General features: G+C 40.8%; 1 protein-coding gene and 1 pseudogene across 2 annotated transcripts; both read left to right on the top strand.

Moving 5' to 3' along the window:
- The first annotated feature begins 56 nt into the window (after positions 1-56).
- LOC307264478 (sodium-dependent neutral amino acid transporter B(0)AT1-like) lies at positions 57-6,577 on the top strand (annotated as a pseudogene). The gene is made up of 13 exons: positions 57-255; positions 1,466-1,606; positions 1,718-1,855; positions 1,934-2,138; positions 2,223-2,333; positions 2,425-2,537; positions 2,672-2,800; positions 2,991-3,147; positions 3,230-3,434; positions 3,549-3,708; positions 4,879-5,041; positions 5,231-5,325; positions 6,520-6,577. The product of its transcript is annotated as a sodium-dependent neutral amino acid transporter B(0)AT1-like (transcript).
- A 2,413-nt stretch (positions 6,578-8,990) lies between these two features.
- On the top strand, positions 8,991-15,145 carry slc6a18 (solute carrier family 6 member 18; the record flags this gene model as incomplete). Its single annotated transcript, XM_080045715.1, has 12 exons — positions 8,991-9,132; positions 9,891-10,031; positions 10,113-10,250; positions 11,738-11,919; positions 12,066-12,176; positions 12,286-12,398; positions 12,801-12,929; positions 13,028-13,184; positions 13,950-14,154; positions 14,250-14,409; positions 14,519-14,681; positions 14,927-15,145. 12 exons carry the CDS (start codon positions 8,991-8,993, stop codon positions 15,143-15,145), a joined length of 1,860 nt encoding a protein of 619 aa, XP_079901841.1.
- Between the last annotated feature and the right edge of the window lie 922 nt (positions 15,146-16,067).

The raw sequence follows: 16,067 nt of genomic DNA, 5'->3' as shown, positions 1-16,067 counted from the left end.
CCTCACTTTGACTTGCGTTGACCATAGTATAACATCTCTGCTTCACTGGGGTCACCATGAGGCTGGTTCTTCCTAACCCAGGACTGGATGACAGGATCCCTAGCTATGAGGATCTGGAGAGAATGGAAAAGGAGGAGGCTGGAGACAGACCAAAGTGGGACAACAAAACACAGTACATCCTTACCATTGTGGGCTTCTGCGTCGGTATTGGCAATGTGTGGCGATTCCCATACTTGTGTCAAAGTCATGGAGGAGGTAAGATCGGATGAAAATGGTAAAGTAAAATCTCTTGATTAAGCTGCCTATAGACTGTCAATTCTTGAATGATTGGTTGACCAATTCAAATTTGGTTAAGATATGCTGGACTACCCTATACCTATTTGGTACTATTCTATCTTTCAAATATAATTCTCCTGGAGAGAGTAATCATGTCATAAGAACTGAAGACAGTTTGCAAGACAAGATTGCAAAGATGGCTTTTTGGGGGTTAAACATATTGCACAAGATACAATGTGCTATTATTAAGCCCCAAGACAGATATCAGAACATTCAGAAATATAATGTTAAAGTCTTGGATGAACTTGGATGTTAACACAAACGCTGTTTACAAATGGGGAACTGTTATTACAGCAACGACAAAAAAAAATATATTGTATGGTCATCGCCTAAGAACTACAATTGTCACTGTCTGGCTACTAAAACAAGAGGGCCTTCAAGCTAGTTACCAGTAACTTGCACTACCTACACAAGAAGTTTTAAGGCAGTGTTTTTTCCTGATTGCCTATATAGCAATGGAGCTCACTAAGTGTTTGATTGACCCTGCCAGTTGTCATTATATTCTGGAAAATAAACAATATACAGTACATTTGAAATTTGGAGAACAGAATTACTACATTATAAAAACAAATTAATCAGTTGTACAAATTGAATGAAAGGGAAACTCTAAGGCACTTAAGGTCCCAACATAGATGTGCATGCAAACTACCCATCCACCTGCATGCAGAAAACACAGTAAAGCAAGAAAGGTATAGGTGGGAAGGCAGAGTGGGACGGCTCTTCACATGGGTTATCCAATTTGGATTCTAAACCTATCATCACCAAATGCCACGTGTATACAAACTGAGCAAAAAGCCTCAGCTTTTTCAAGTCAAGTTGTTTGACCAACTGTCCAATCATCACAAAACGTGGTACCTTTCTTCAGAACGTGTATCTCAAGGGTAACCAAAACTTTCTGAGCCCTGCGTTTAGGGCTTTCTCAGGAATTTTATAGTCATTATTAATATGCATTGTTTACAGTCAGGGACCTGTGGGGTGTGGGATTGCTTTACAGCCCGGACTGAACATTGTGTTTGTAACATCCAAGCTTGAATTGCTTGATAAAGACATTTTTCAATAGGAATGTGAAGATGACCTATTGATTGTCACAAATGTATGTTTAATTGTGTTACTGATTATACATTTTCAGGTGCCTTTTTGATCCCCTACCTTATCCTGCTGGTGCTGGAAGGAATGCCTCTCCTGCTGCTGGAGTTTGCCATCGGCCAGCGTCTGAGGAAAGGCAGTGTGGGTGTTTGGAGGGCCATCAGCCCTTATTTGACTGGTATTGGTAAGTACAGGGTCTAGTAAGCAGAGGGTAAATATATTCCACCACAGCAACACAACACTGTTCATCCTTACCTTGCACCTTGATGTCACAGTTACTGTTGTTTCCCCAAAGGTGTAGCATCCATGCTGGTTTCCGCGCTAATTGGGCTGTACTACAACACCTTAATAGCCTGGATCTTGTGGTATCTCTTCAATTCTTTTCAAGACCCGCTGCCTTGGACCCAGTGTCCTCTCAATGACAATGGGACAGGTATTTAAGAACACATACATATATACTGTAGAAGCATATTAGGAACCCAAACTGTACCAATGATTAAAACATTTGCAGACCGCTGCTTCTTGCCCCCTTAGGCTTTGTACCAGATTGTCAAAGGAGCTCCACAGTGGATTACTTCTTTTACCGAGTGACTCTGAATAGTTCAACCTCTATAGCGGACTCTGGAGGAATACATTGGCCCATTGTGGTCTGCCTGCTAGCTGCCTGGTCAGTCGTCTGTATCTGCTACATACGGGGGATCAGCACCTCAGGCAAGGTTCGTCAAACCTTTCGTCAACCAATCTGTATGACTGAATCACCAAAATGATTTCATCTTTTGCTTTTCTTGTCATGACCTCAGGCCGTGTACGTCACAGCCATCCTGCCTTACATAGTGCTGTTCATCTTCCTGGTGCGAGGACTGACTCTTAAAGGAGCCCTGAGCGGAATAGAGTTCCTCTTCACACCAGACGTATGTTTTGAATCAAATCTATCCTAAAAGCCCCAAAAAAAGCAAATTATGTATTTTAAGCAACATCACAATGTACGCCTTCCTCTTGCAGCTTGAGGAGTTGATAAACCCATCAACGTGGCTGGATGCAGGTGCCCAGGTCTTCTACGCCTTCAGCTTAGCATGGGGAGGCCTCATATCCTTCTCAAGCTACAACCCTGTTCAGTAAGAATAACTTACGGAGCCCCGGTTGTGTTTTGTAACCACACAACTGTTCAATTCCTATTCAGAACACCTAAATGAAAACAGGAGCCATCCTCACACATAGTGTGTGCTGATTTTTCTCTTCTTCTTCCAAGCAACAACTGCATGCAGGATGCTGTGATCCTGACTGTTGTTACTGGACTCACTTCAATCTATGCTGCAGCAGTCACCTACACTATCATTGGCTTCAGGGCCACTGAGAAATATGAAGAATGTATCGGCAAGTAAGTAGACACAGGATGTGGGTTTGACTACAAGTAAATTCTACTTTACTCTTAAAGAGCATTTTAAAGGTGCAATATGCAGTGAAATGAAAAAGGTAGGTCCCTCTACGGGTTCCGATATGTAGTGGATTTGTAATGATGAACCCAGTAATGTAGAGTATTACTAACTAGTGCCATATTTTGTCCCTAGTAACATCTTGACATTATTGAATGCATTTGATCTTCCTGAGGGCGGCATCACTACGAGCACCTATGAGGACGCCTATAATCACCTCAATAGCTCCTATCCCAATATTGTTCCTGGATTGGACATCAAAACCTGTGACATGCAGACACTTCTCAGTGAGGTGACTATTGATGAATATGTTTCACATTCCCAAGGTTTTTTCTGCTTATCTGTTATTGTGACCAACATGTGTGTTCGTCCAGGGAGTGGAGGGAACAGGTCTGGCCTTCATTGTGTTTACAGAAGCCATCACCAAGATGCCTGGTTCTCCAGTCTGGTCTGTCCTCTTTTTCATCATGCTTCTCTGCTTGGGAATCTCAAGCTTGTTTGGCAACATCGAGGGTGTGGTGGTCCCACTGAGAGACCTCAATATCTTTCCGAAAAATTGGCCCCAAGAAACTCTTACTGGTATTCAGTTTTTGCATTGAAACAATTAACACATTGACTTTGCAACCCCAGATGAAAGGGTTCTATGCATTTTGTTTCTAACACAAGTTGCCTTGTCTTGCATGTGCGTTTCAGGAGCAACATGTTTTGTAGCTTTCCTCATCAGCCTGCTGTTTGCACAGCAGTCAGGGATTTATTGGGTTACTCTCTTTGACACTTTTGCTGGATCTGTTCCACTTCTGGTCATTGGATTGGCTGAAATGATAGCTGTTGTTTACATCTACGGCATAGACAGGTTAGTGTTTATTCTATCAATTAAACTACTGTATTATAACAACACATTCTCAATTTGTGTTTGCTTCACATCTTGATATTATGAGCACAATCACCATTCATCATTCGTTTTAGCCATGGTTCACATATACGGCATAGACAGTATAGCGCAATATGTAATTGCAAAGCCGGAATTTTTAAGCAAGCAGTCTTTAAGCGGGGTTCCTTTAATAAAAAAAAATAAAAAATGTAAGATATTTTTTGGGGCATTTTTATGCTTTATTTGAGAGGTGAAATGGGGCAGAGAGGGGAGTGACATGCAGAGAACGACCGCGGGCGGGAATCGAACCCGGGTCTGCTGCTGGGCCCGGCCCGGGGGGGGGGGGGGGGGGGGGGGGGGGGAGGGACGCCCTACCAACTGAGCTAAGGGCGCCCCTGTTCCTTTAATTTTTGATGAATTAAGTTAAAGTTTCACCAATCAATATATTTGTATTAACAACAGAAAACATGTTAAAAGGTGTTGCTCCTTGTGACGAACCCAATGATAAATTCACCTGCATTGGAGGTCCCCTAATTATTTAGATTTGACCAGAACATTACTGTTAATTGATTACTCTCTTTACATTGTATCCATTTTGTCTTGTGCTGCTGCTATCTGCTGGAACCATGTTAAATAGATTGTTACTCTTAGCAAGGTATTTGCTATTATACTATTGCTATTATACTATATTAATTCAACAGTTAGTTCCGACCGAATAATTTGATTGGACAGAGACATTCGAGTGCTGAGAGTGCAACAACACTGACTGTTAACTACATAAATCCCTCCTCTTAACAGATGTTCTAATCACTGCTATTTAAAGTTATTTAACGGTCCTTATCTTGGATTTTAAGAAACACAGCTATGTCTTTACTCCCGGTCAAGTCTTGTATGCGTAGCTTGGCAACAGTCCGGTCTCACTCCCGTTTTGGAACTATTTGTGTGGGTGGAAGTGATTAATTATTAAATAAACAAACATATTGTTGTTGTTGTCTAAAAGCAATATCACACTCGAGGTCGTGATGTTGTACTTTTTATCAGCGTGTCTGATTGTCTACAACCGAACCACAGCTGTGTTGATATAGAGTACATCAAAACCTGGAGTGTGATATCGCTTGAATATTACATTTTGCAAACCCTCTTGTGTGGCAGGTTCAACAAGGACTTGGAGTTCATGATCGGACATAAGCCGAACATCTTCTGGCAGGTTACATTGAGGTTCATCAGTCCTGTCATCATTCTGGTTATTTTAGTGTTCTACTTGGTGACAGAAGTCCAGGAGGAGCTCACCTACTTAGTTTGGGATCCCACCTCTGTAAGCACACAAGGGCATGAAAGTAATATGTGTTCATTTATATTTGTCTGTATGAGTTGTGATCTGAGCGTCAACATCCAACCTTTAGTTGCCTGTGTTTTCTAAGTCATGGTGTATGAAACATTTACATGGTGTAAATATAGTACAGCATATAGTGGTAACAAATCATACTGTTTTTGTGATTCACAGCTGGAGTTTCCAACGCTGGCATCAGTGCCGTACCCTTCATGGATCTACGTGGTTGTTTTTCTTTTGGCAGGAGTCCCTAGTCTTTCAGTGCCTGTGTATGCGTTATGTAGGCTGGTCTTTGTTACATGCAAGAAACAAAGTAAATTAGGTCAAAAGCAAGATGTATTCAATTGATAAGACATTTCACAATCAGGGCCGCCTTTATGCATGGGCTTACCTGGGCTGAAGCCCCAGGGCCTACGAAGATCAGGGGCCTCTCAAAAAATATGGCTCTCAATATAGGCCCCTGATCTAAGAAGGCCCCGAACATTGTCATTTAAAACAATAAATGATTGACTGGCTCATGACAGGCCCCTAATCTTCGTAGGAGGTGGGGGTTGGGGGGGAATTCAAAGAGAGAAGTAGCTTTGGGATAAGGGATTATTTAAAAAAAAATGGAATGCTGGACTGGATTTTTTAAACCTGTAACCTTTTGTTTCTGCTTTTTGGTATTTCTGTGTCTCCAAATGATTCCAGAAAATAGCTCACATAGGACACACTTGATTTAGCCTTAGTTTTCTTCTCAAAGTGCACCAGATTGATGCATTTTACTTTAAACGTTCAAATTTTTCTTCCGGGGGGGCATGCCCCCGGACCCCCCTAGAAGGTCCTGGGTCCCCACCGCAGTCTCCTCAATAACTTGGAAAAACACTGTGACCAACCATGTGTGTTTGGTTATTAAAAGTCATTAGACCAGGAGGGGGTTACTGTACATGTTACCCTAACTGATTATTTATTTCATCAATAGAGATATTGTGGTGTAGACAAACATGGCTTTAACGCATCTGTATTGTAAGACCGCCGCCCGGGGGGGCCTACGAAACCTCTCAGCCCTAGTGGCAGGGAAAGGCAGCCCTGTTCACAATACAATAAAATGCAGGATTACTGACTTGTTTTACTAGCTTTAAAAAATATCCTATTATTTAAATCATGACTGCAATCAGTGACATGCCTGTTTATATCCATGCATAAGTTATTAAGGTACAATATTGCATCTTTATAGATGCGTGTAAATTGCTCATAATTCTGTTCATGTTTTGTGCACTTTCATGGCGACCCTGCATTAGTATATATTCTGTATGGATTGTTTCTTTCTTTACTAGAGACAAAGACAGAATATACTTTTTATATTCTTCACCTGTGTCAAGCAACAAATACTGCTTTATGTTAATAAAGCTTGCTTTGAGTTTTGCTAATAAAATATGTTTGTCGTATAAAATGTTACCTTTTTTCAACTTAATTTTTCACAGCGTTTTTCCTGCACTGCATCGCACTGACAAATCACAGAAAGGCAGTAAGCGCAGGTGAACCAGATTCAAAACAACACAACATATAGAGCAAACGAGATACTCGAGATTTGTATGGATGAAACAAACAAACAAAAGTTGTTTCCCCGGGTTCCAGTGTTAATGCTAATAACAAGCTAAGCTAGCTTGCATAATACATGCAGCTAGCTCTAGCTTCATATTTGATGTGCAGACATGAGAGTTTTATAGATCATTTAAAACATCATCATTCCAAACAAAAATATTTTTAATTTAACTGGCCTTTCCAAAATAATGGCTTGTCCCAGTCTGGCCTGTGATTTAACCATACCATACCTGCAGCTGGGGCAGGCAAATACAGTCACAAATCATAACCCTTCGTACAGGTTCTTCTCTTTGCTCGGTAAACTGGCCAGATGGGGGAAGACATAGATGCACGAACACAAAGACAATAACCTGAAGCATAGACAGCTTCCCACATACCGGTTTTCTCTTGTTACCTTATTGCATTTAATATTTAGCCTGTACTGTAACATGAAAGTGCTTTAAAGAATATATGTGGAATTTAGATAAGTTTGCTGTATATAAGATCTACAGTAATAATATGTTCAAACAGAAACATTCACACTGATGTTAATTCGGGACTTTGCAGTAGCATTTTTACACCAGTAGGTGGCAGAAACCGACAACGGTGTGAAATTGTATCAGTACACTGATAATAACAGAATAATAAATCATATTTCTAAAATACATTTTTTTTATTAAATTGATAAATTATAAGTATATGACAGTTTGTTTATGCATTATTTGTAACACACTCACTCTTGCACTGTTTGATTTGATCTCGTAAACTTAAAAAAAATAAATTGAAATTCACTTTCAACCTAGTGATGGGGAACACACTTCTCAGTTTTCCTTTTGTGCAAAATGTTATTTAAAAGTTTATCACCATCCAATATGATGCTTTAGGAATCTGACTCAATCAAATACATTCGGAATCTCCCAAAGAAAAAAATTCACACTTTGTTCTTCAACAGACAGTGTTCATCAATCTAATGGGTCGGATTGCCTGACTGCTCATATTGGGAGACAGACAACTCATAGTTATATGGATGAATTAGAAAACTGATGTGACCTGCATTTCTTTGGACTGGAGCCCCGAAGGGAGAACCACACAGACCAAGGAAAGAGGAATCTCTGGTTATTTTGACTGAAATAAAGGAAATGGGGAAAAAAGTCATCCCCTGCGATGCTATACAGTAGATTGAGCCAGAATCTTGACAATGTTGGGATATGATGCAGTAACTGTATAAAGCAAAATAGGCCTACTTCCATTATTTTTTGTTGAGCGGTGTTTAGAGTTATTTTTTATACAATAAGTTACCATTAAAAAATATTGTATTGTTTAAAAAAAAACAGTGATGATACTACCACATGGGATCATAATTGGCAAGTCGAATTTTATTTGACTTTTTATCATTATTGTGTCTCTACACAAAGTTACTTCAGAAAGACCTCAAATAAATCAACATATAGAGTAGATGACATCAACCGTCATTGAACTAAACCAGTACTAAACAAGGCCTGTAGGGAGAATGGAGTAAATCTGAACTCAGAGTCACAGGCAATGAAAGCAGAAATGATTCAAGCTTCATTATTACTGACTGATTGCTGCAGAGACGAAAAATAACTAAAATCATGTTCTGCCACAAAGTCGGTGCTTCTTTCCTCCCCTTGAGATCAAAATAGGTCTTTTTTGCTGATCTCAGGTCTGCTAAATAGTTCAATAAACTGAGATCACTTGTCTTCAAAACAGGAGCAATGTAAAGGACAACTCCCTGGTTCTATCATCTACTTTAATCGAGAACATATTTTCAGATTCTAAAATCTTTATTGAACTCTTGTGTTTAGAGATGGTGACTTTAGGTCTACATTGCATTTATCACTTGTGTGCTTTCACTCTTGGTGCAAACTCTCGCTGGTTAAATTCCATGTACAAACTTTTCACCTGGATTAAAGTTTGATGAACTGAACAGAGATATGGCTTGAAATGATTCCCTTAAGGGCAGTGTCACAGAAAAGACACCATGACCTGGTTATCCATTATTCGAGGCTTGGTACACTCACCCATTTTAAACGAGCCAGAGAGAGGTTTACCCACAAAATCATCACGCTTGTGTTTTCACTCCCTTCCAAGTGTTTTCATAGAAACCAATACCTGGCTCAAAGCTGCTCCTGATAGGCCATTGATTGAGGGACAGCCCACTAAGGAGAGTAAGACTGTGGGTGAGAGGAGGAGGAGAACTAGGCATCAATTAAAAACACAGCACTCGAGACATTGTATTTATCTTGACCCACAAAGAGCTAAGGTCAGGTGGAGAATTGTGGACTACATATACTAACTGAACGGATTCCTTGTAACATAACTGGAATTGTGCCTTTTTATCAACTGAAGAATGGGCAAAACATCAGACTCTGGGGTGGAGGAGAGACCCCAATGGGACAATAAGGTTCAGTACATGCTAACATCTATCGGCTTTGCAGTTGGACTTGGAAACGTCTGGCGCTTTCCCTATCTATGCCAAATCTATGGAGGAGGTGAGATGCTATTATATGACCTGCACTGGTACTTACACCACACCATAGTTTATTTGTGATTATTAGTATTTTATATTCTTACCCAATCAAGGATCTTCAAAATGATTTTCTTTCTGTCTCATCATGAGAAGCCTTTAACAAATGGACTCTGGGCCACTCACTGTCTCGGTGCTGAAGCTTATCTGTATTTGATGGATCAGGGCAAACAACATGGAGTGTTCTCATTCAACTGGCCCAATTCCTGTATTAAACTTCCTCATAGTTCCCAGTGAAATATCTCGAGTCCCAAACCCACAGAATCCTATTAAAAGGACCCGCGTTCAGGGTTAAGTTGAGTAAACAGCCGATCCAGTTAATTCCAGTGCTATCAACTTCACATATTGATTCTGAGATTCCTGAATAGCAATGTCAGTCTCCACACTCAGCTGGCTTAGCGATTATTTAGACATCCTTTTTCTTGGTGAGTGGTAGTTTTAATAAAGTTTGATGTACACATGAATTAATATCAGCCCGATTCTACTCGTGTAGCGATCGTATTTGGCAAGAAAGATTCCAGCGAACACCTGGTGTCTTTAAATGTGTGACAGATAAGAACATAAGATAATAAAAAGTAGCTGTCATTTGTTTCACAGAGATGGTCCAAACAGCAGATCATAAACCTTACTGTAAAATGTATCAGCAGCACAGTATGTGGATGATGGCACTCTCATCTGGCTGGTGTCCAATGGCTATGGTTAATGTTCACTTCATGTCTTCAGGTGCATTCCTCATCCCCTACTTCATAGCATTGGTCTTTGAGGGCCTTCCCCTGCTCTACCTGGAGCTGGCAGTAGGACAGAGGTTCCGCAAGGGCAGCATTGGTGTCTGGAACTCCATCTCACCTCTGTTGGGTGGAGTAGGTGGGTGCATGGCATCGAATCATTACAAAAAAAATTATTTAAAAATTGTTGTTTTGCTTATCATCTATTTCCTGTGTGTAGGAGTTGCCTCCATGTGTGTTTCCTTCCTGATTTGCCTTTTCTACAACACCATCCTGGCCTGGGTCCTCTGGTACTTATTTCACTCTTTCCAGGACCCCTTACCCTGGACCCAGTGTCCACTCAATGAAAACCGCACAGGTGAGAAGAAAACACCTGAATATACATATTTATTGTCACAAGCCTTGATGACTGCCATCACAGTGACAGTAACAACAGAGGTTCGAGTGTGCCAAAAGAGGAGTGGTTTACTGTTAGTGGCGACATGGCTTTCAGGTCTGATTTAATAGGTAAACTACTGGATGATTTTATGGCGCAAACAGATACTGCACCAACACATAAAATAAAATAAAAACATAACTGTTTTTATCTCAGGGTAAGTTTTTGGAGTTTCGATAGTGGAGTACACGCAAAGAGCACACATCCCGTTTACAGTGATCATAACAAGACCTATTTCATGGTGATTCAGTGTTTCACCTACCATTATACAGGCCTGGCGGGGCCGCCAGGCCAACGGGACCCCCCGCCAGGCCAACAGCTGCCCGAAAAAAAAAATAATAAAATGTAAAAATATATATATATATATATTTTTTTTTTGTCTCCGCACCGCGATGCGCGTGTGCATTCGGAGCTTACATGTCACACAGGGAAACTGACGAGAAAGAACCTTTCTTTATAGGTCCATGGCATACACTGGAGATATTTAGGACTTAGTAACAGGGAGTTGAACAGGAAAAAGTGCTGAGCAAAACTTAGAAAGTTAAAGTCGCTATGTCGCTGTGGCAACCAATCTGTATCAACAGCTGAGACAGCGCAGCAAGTTATCTTGAAAACAGCAGGCTATTGTAGCCCTACAAGCTTAATTTTTTTTTTGAGAATTAGGCTACATGAAATATAATGGTCGGAATACGACATTTGGCTTATTTTGCACACATTTTGATTGATAGGCTAATCATGATGTGTAGCCTAGGGTAATTCATTTATTTAAAATTAATATTTGATCAATTAAAGAAAATGTTTCATGATCCAGATTATTCCAGAAATTAATACTAGACAGGACATACCTGTCTATATTAGGTCTTAGTGTTTATTGTATTTTATTTTCATATCCATGTGTTTTTCTTCAATAGTTTATATGGCCTGTGTCTCCAAATTATTCCAGAAAATTGTTTTAGGCAGGACATATATGACAGCTGTTTACAGAGCAAAACAATACAATCTGATTTAGCTTCTCAAAGTGCACCAGATTGATGCATTTAACTTTAAAAAGGTAAAGGTTTTCTTCCGCAGAAAAGACCCCACTAGAAGGTCCATTCTCCCCCAGCAGTCTCAAAAAATCCTGAGGGAAACACAAAATGTACAAACGTACCGAATGTGAAGGCATAACCCTATGCCTTAATTTGTAGCGGGCTGTCAAAAGAAGCTCATCCATAATACGGTTAGTTTTGGTCAATTTCTACTAGAAATTTGGTACGCACACCGCGCGCATACTCTTTATCAGCTTTTACCACCGGGCATAAAAAAAATTCTAGGGGAAACACTGATCTGATTCTTACACTGACATACCTTTTTTATATAGATCTCATGTCGTCTTGTCATGCCTTTCCCTTGTGTATTCATCCATGTAGGCTATAGTGTGGAGTGTGAGAAGAGCACCCCAGTCAATTACTTCTGGTACCGCGAGACCTTGAACATATCACTTGACATCGAGACCAGCGGTTCCATGCAATGGTCGATGGTTGTCTGTCTGGCCAGCGCCTGGTGTATTGTCTACATCTGCTTCATCAAAGGCATCAACTCTGTGGGAAAGGTTGGTTCACCTGGTGAAAAAAAAAACATACAGTATAAAGTCCAATCTCAAAAATCCAAACCTAGTAGACATCCCTATTGGCAATTACAGTCAGAAGTAGAAATAAAGAAAGCGTGGTTAATGGTGGCCTATGTGATGTGTTACAGGCTGTGTACGTGACAGCCACATTCCCTTACCTGGTGCTCACCATTTTCATCGTGCGTGCCCTCACTCTGCCCGGCGCTACAGATGGACTGCTGTACCTCTTCACTCCTGATGTGAGTTTGCTCACTTGTTGCCACTACAGGTGATGTAAGTCCATATCTTGTAAGTTGTTTGTATCCTGAACACCGTGACCTGATGTGTCATTCTTTGCTCTGGATGCAGTTTGAGATCCTGAAGAACCCTCAGGTGTGGCTGGACGCTGCCACCCAGATCTTCTTCTCGCTCTCTGTGGCCTTTGGGGGTCTCATAGCTTTCTCCAGCTATAACGCAGAGAGGTAAGGGCCTACAGCAACTTAAAGGTGTAATCAGCGATTCTGGAAAAATATTGTTGACAAAATCTCTTTGTCAAAATCAGTGAATATTTCCTCACGATGCGCTACCTGCCAGTGATGCGACCTTTTGTTGTTTTGTTGTTGCTATGGTGTCCGACTCACCGTTGCTAGCAGTATTTGTTTAAATACCCATTTACAGAGCCTATGGCTGTGTATTAATTTTTCAGGACACACACAAGTACAGACAGGTAGCAAATCGTGAAGATATATTCACTGATTTTGAGTTTGATTCAAAAACTTTCTCCAGAATGAATCACTAAGTGCACCTTTTAACTCCTTCTGTGAAATTGGAATGGCATAAGGGATGACTTACACAGCTTGTTTTTTCTCCTCTGTGTTTGTCAGAAACAACTGCGAGAGGGACGCTATTCTGGTAGGAATAATAAATAGCGCCACATCCCTCTACGCCTCCATTCCCATCTTCTCCATCCTGGGATTTAAAGCCACCAGCTCTTTCAACGCTTGTGTACAGGGGTTCGTATGCGCACACATGCTTTGAGTTATTTCTTATAAAAGCTGATTTTTGTCCTGCTCATACCAATGAGGCAGATTTGTTTGTGTCCCATTTGCAGAAACATCTTGGAACTGACCAACCACTTTGAGCTTTCAGACCAGAACATCACACTTGAGAACTATGATCAGTGGATTGAGTATCTCAATCGAACATCTCCAGGCGAGTTCTCCAGCGTTCCCTTGAGCGTCTGTGACCTGGAAACATTCCTTGAGCAGGTACTGTAACTTTAGAGAACACATCCAGTCTTGTACATGGCATCCTTTTCGTCCTAGTCTCATTTTTCTGATTGTCCTCCTCCCTTAAATCCTGCATGTTCTCTGGCCTAGCTTCCCCTTATCTTATTCCCGGCAGTGCAGTACATTATGTGCCGGGTCAAACAGGTACAGTCAGCTCATGCTTCCCCCATTAAATTCCTTGCCTCTCTGTTACTAAACTTTTCTAATTTCAATATAAGTTTGAAATAATGCACAAAGAGTCAGAAGTCAGATTTCATCATCCGCAGAGACTTTAGTTGAAACTTGCAAGTGAGTCAGTTATCATGTACACACACACATAGCATGACAGAGGAGTGACTGAAGGGATGTTACAGTTCTTATACACATACTGACACGTGTTTGCTTGACCAGGTGCATGACTCTGGACATTCAGTTCCTAGCATGAGTTTTAATTGTGCAGATGAGTTATTCTTCATACAAGTCTAAGAAAGAAGGGAGTCTTTCTCTCCTTCCAAGGATGTAATAAATCATTGCAATTAAAAGAACCGATAGAGAGAGTTCTTCCTCCATGAACTTTTAACATGCATACATCTGTGTAGAGCCATAACTCTTAGTAGGCAGATTTATTCTTCAAGGCTAAGAGTAAAAACAGTGTTGACCACCAGATATCTATGTGAGGTGAATAGAATGTTTAGCATTACAATCTTATACAATCATAGGAAATAGATTTTGTCAACACTCTCTCTTTCATCTCCCTCCTCCCAGAGTGCATCAGGTACCGGCCTGGCTTTCATTGTGTTCACCGAGGCAGTGAAAGAGATGCCAGGCTCGCAGGTATGGGCCATTTTGTTCTTCGTCATGCTATTTAGCTTGGGCCTCTCCTCCATGTTTGGCAACGTCGAGGGAGTCCTCACGCCCATCGACGACCTCAAAATACTGCCCAAGTGGATCCCTAAAGGAGTCATAACAGGTACCTGCACACGAGCTGTTAGGTGGTTCAAAAGCTAGTACACTAGACTACTTTGAATTCCCTCTCTGAAAAAACTATTTCTTACTTTCCTTTAGCGGGCGTCTGCTTGATAGCCTTCTCGGTGGCTCTCATCTTCACCCTGCGTTCCGGGAACTACTGGGTGGAGGTCTTTAACGCCTACGTGGGCTCTGTGCCGCTGCTCATCATTGCCTTCTTTGAGCTTATTGGAGTCATTTACGTCCACGGCATGGAAAAGTAACCCTCTTCTTAAAATACAGCGTAACTGTGTAGTCGTTTGAGATTCGTATTACAAATTTTAACCTTTATTTTTAATTTTTTCTCTGGCCTCTTTATCTTCCGACAGTTTCAGTGAGGACATCTATTTCATGACCGGGTCGAGGCCCAACCTCTACTGGAAGGCGTGCTGGATGGTGATCAGTCCTTTATTGCTGCTGGCGGTGTTTGTGGCCTACGTGGTCCTCCAGGCACAGAAACACCCCTCCTATTTTACATGGAACCCAGATTATGTAAGCAAGGCAATACCAACGAGGAAATGTTAATGAAGTACAGAATCCAAGCTTTAATAGCACATATAATATGTATGTGTATAAATGTTTGCCATGACACTTTAAAAAAAAATGCTAATGTCATTTTAAAAAATATATTATATTTAAAATGTCTCAACTGTTTTGTTTTCATTTATTTTATGTTAAAACAAGATGTTACAATAATTCATACAGTATACCTTATACTTCTTCCTCTCTTTCCACAGGAACTATTCCCGAGAACTGAAGAGAAGCTCTACCCTGACTGGGTGTTTGCCATAATCATCCTCCTCTGTGTCCTTCCTGTGATTTCGATCCCTCTGGTGGCTCTCTACAGACTGATCTGCTGTGGATTAAAGAAGTCCTCTGCTCGCGCTGAGCTCAGCCCCTACGCCAATGACGCCTTTGAGATTGAAACACCGGCAAACCACAAGCAGCGAGCTTGAGAAACGCTACGTTTAGAGTAACGGGAAATCCTGTTGGACTTCGCAGCTGTCACGCAGAATTGTAATATAGACGTTTTGTATTGATTTTTGATGTTTACATTTATCCAAGACCCCACCTGACCTGACATAAGACAACTCACATGCATTTCAATAACACAACTGGATTTATTTAACAGTGAAATTATTTTGCAAATATTTGATTCCATTCACAAAACCTTACATTTGAACATGAATGCACTAACTTTTAAGTGTTACAAAACATCATTGCACGAGAGGTAAAGCTTACTGCTGGTCAAGAATTGTGACTTCTGATGTTGCTATCAAATATTAACAGAGTGTACTGGATTGAACTGAACGGCCTCATACGTGAAAGTAAACCCTCTTGCACAAAGATCGTTTGACATCATGTGTGTGAACTTCTTTACATATGTAAATTATTTTCCAAACGACGTCATGTTTTTTCTCTGTGGAAAACTACCACCATTGTAAATCAAAGTCCAGAGAAACAAACAGTTCCGGGATGAGACGGGGACTAGCACAGCGGGATGGTTTCAGTCATCCATCTTTATTGATCCTGTAAATGATGTTTAATAGAGTGTGTGTATGATGGAGGTTTATAACTAAAGTGCTTTATATCAGATGACTAAGACCCTGTTTCCACCTGGGATTAACATCTGACTTTTTGAATCTGGTTACAAGTGGCCAGCTCTCAGTCCGTGTGTTCCCACTTGTATTTTCAAATGTGACTTCTCTGTCTACTTGTGATCCGATTCCATTTACCCGCGCTGTATTTAAATCAACACGTACATAATTTCCGTTTGCATTGCTGTTTTTAACCGGTGGGGTTCAAACAAGTAAACATACAGGGCTGTACAGTGCCACAGTTTTAATCGCATTTGCTATTAAAATGCATTAAGCCTAC

Source organism: Ammodytes marinus, assembly GCF_949987685.1.
Source record: "Ammodytes marinus genome assembly, chromosome: 17".
Classification (NCBI taxonomy): domain Eukaryota; kingdom Metazoa; phylum Chordata; class Actinopteri; order Uranoscopiformes; family Ammodytidae; genus Ammodytes; species Ammodytes marinus.
The sequence above is the reverse complement of the archived record's forward strand: the minus strand, read 5'-3'. Positions and strand labels throughout refer to the sequence as shown.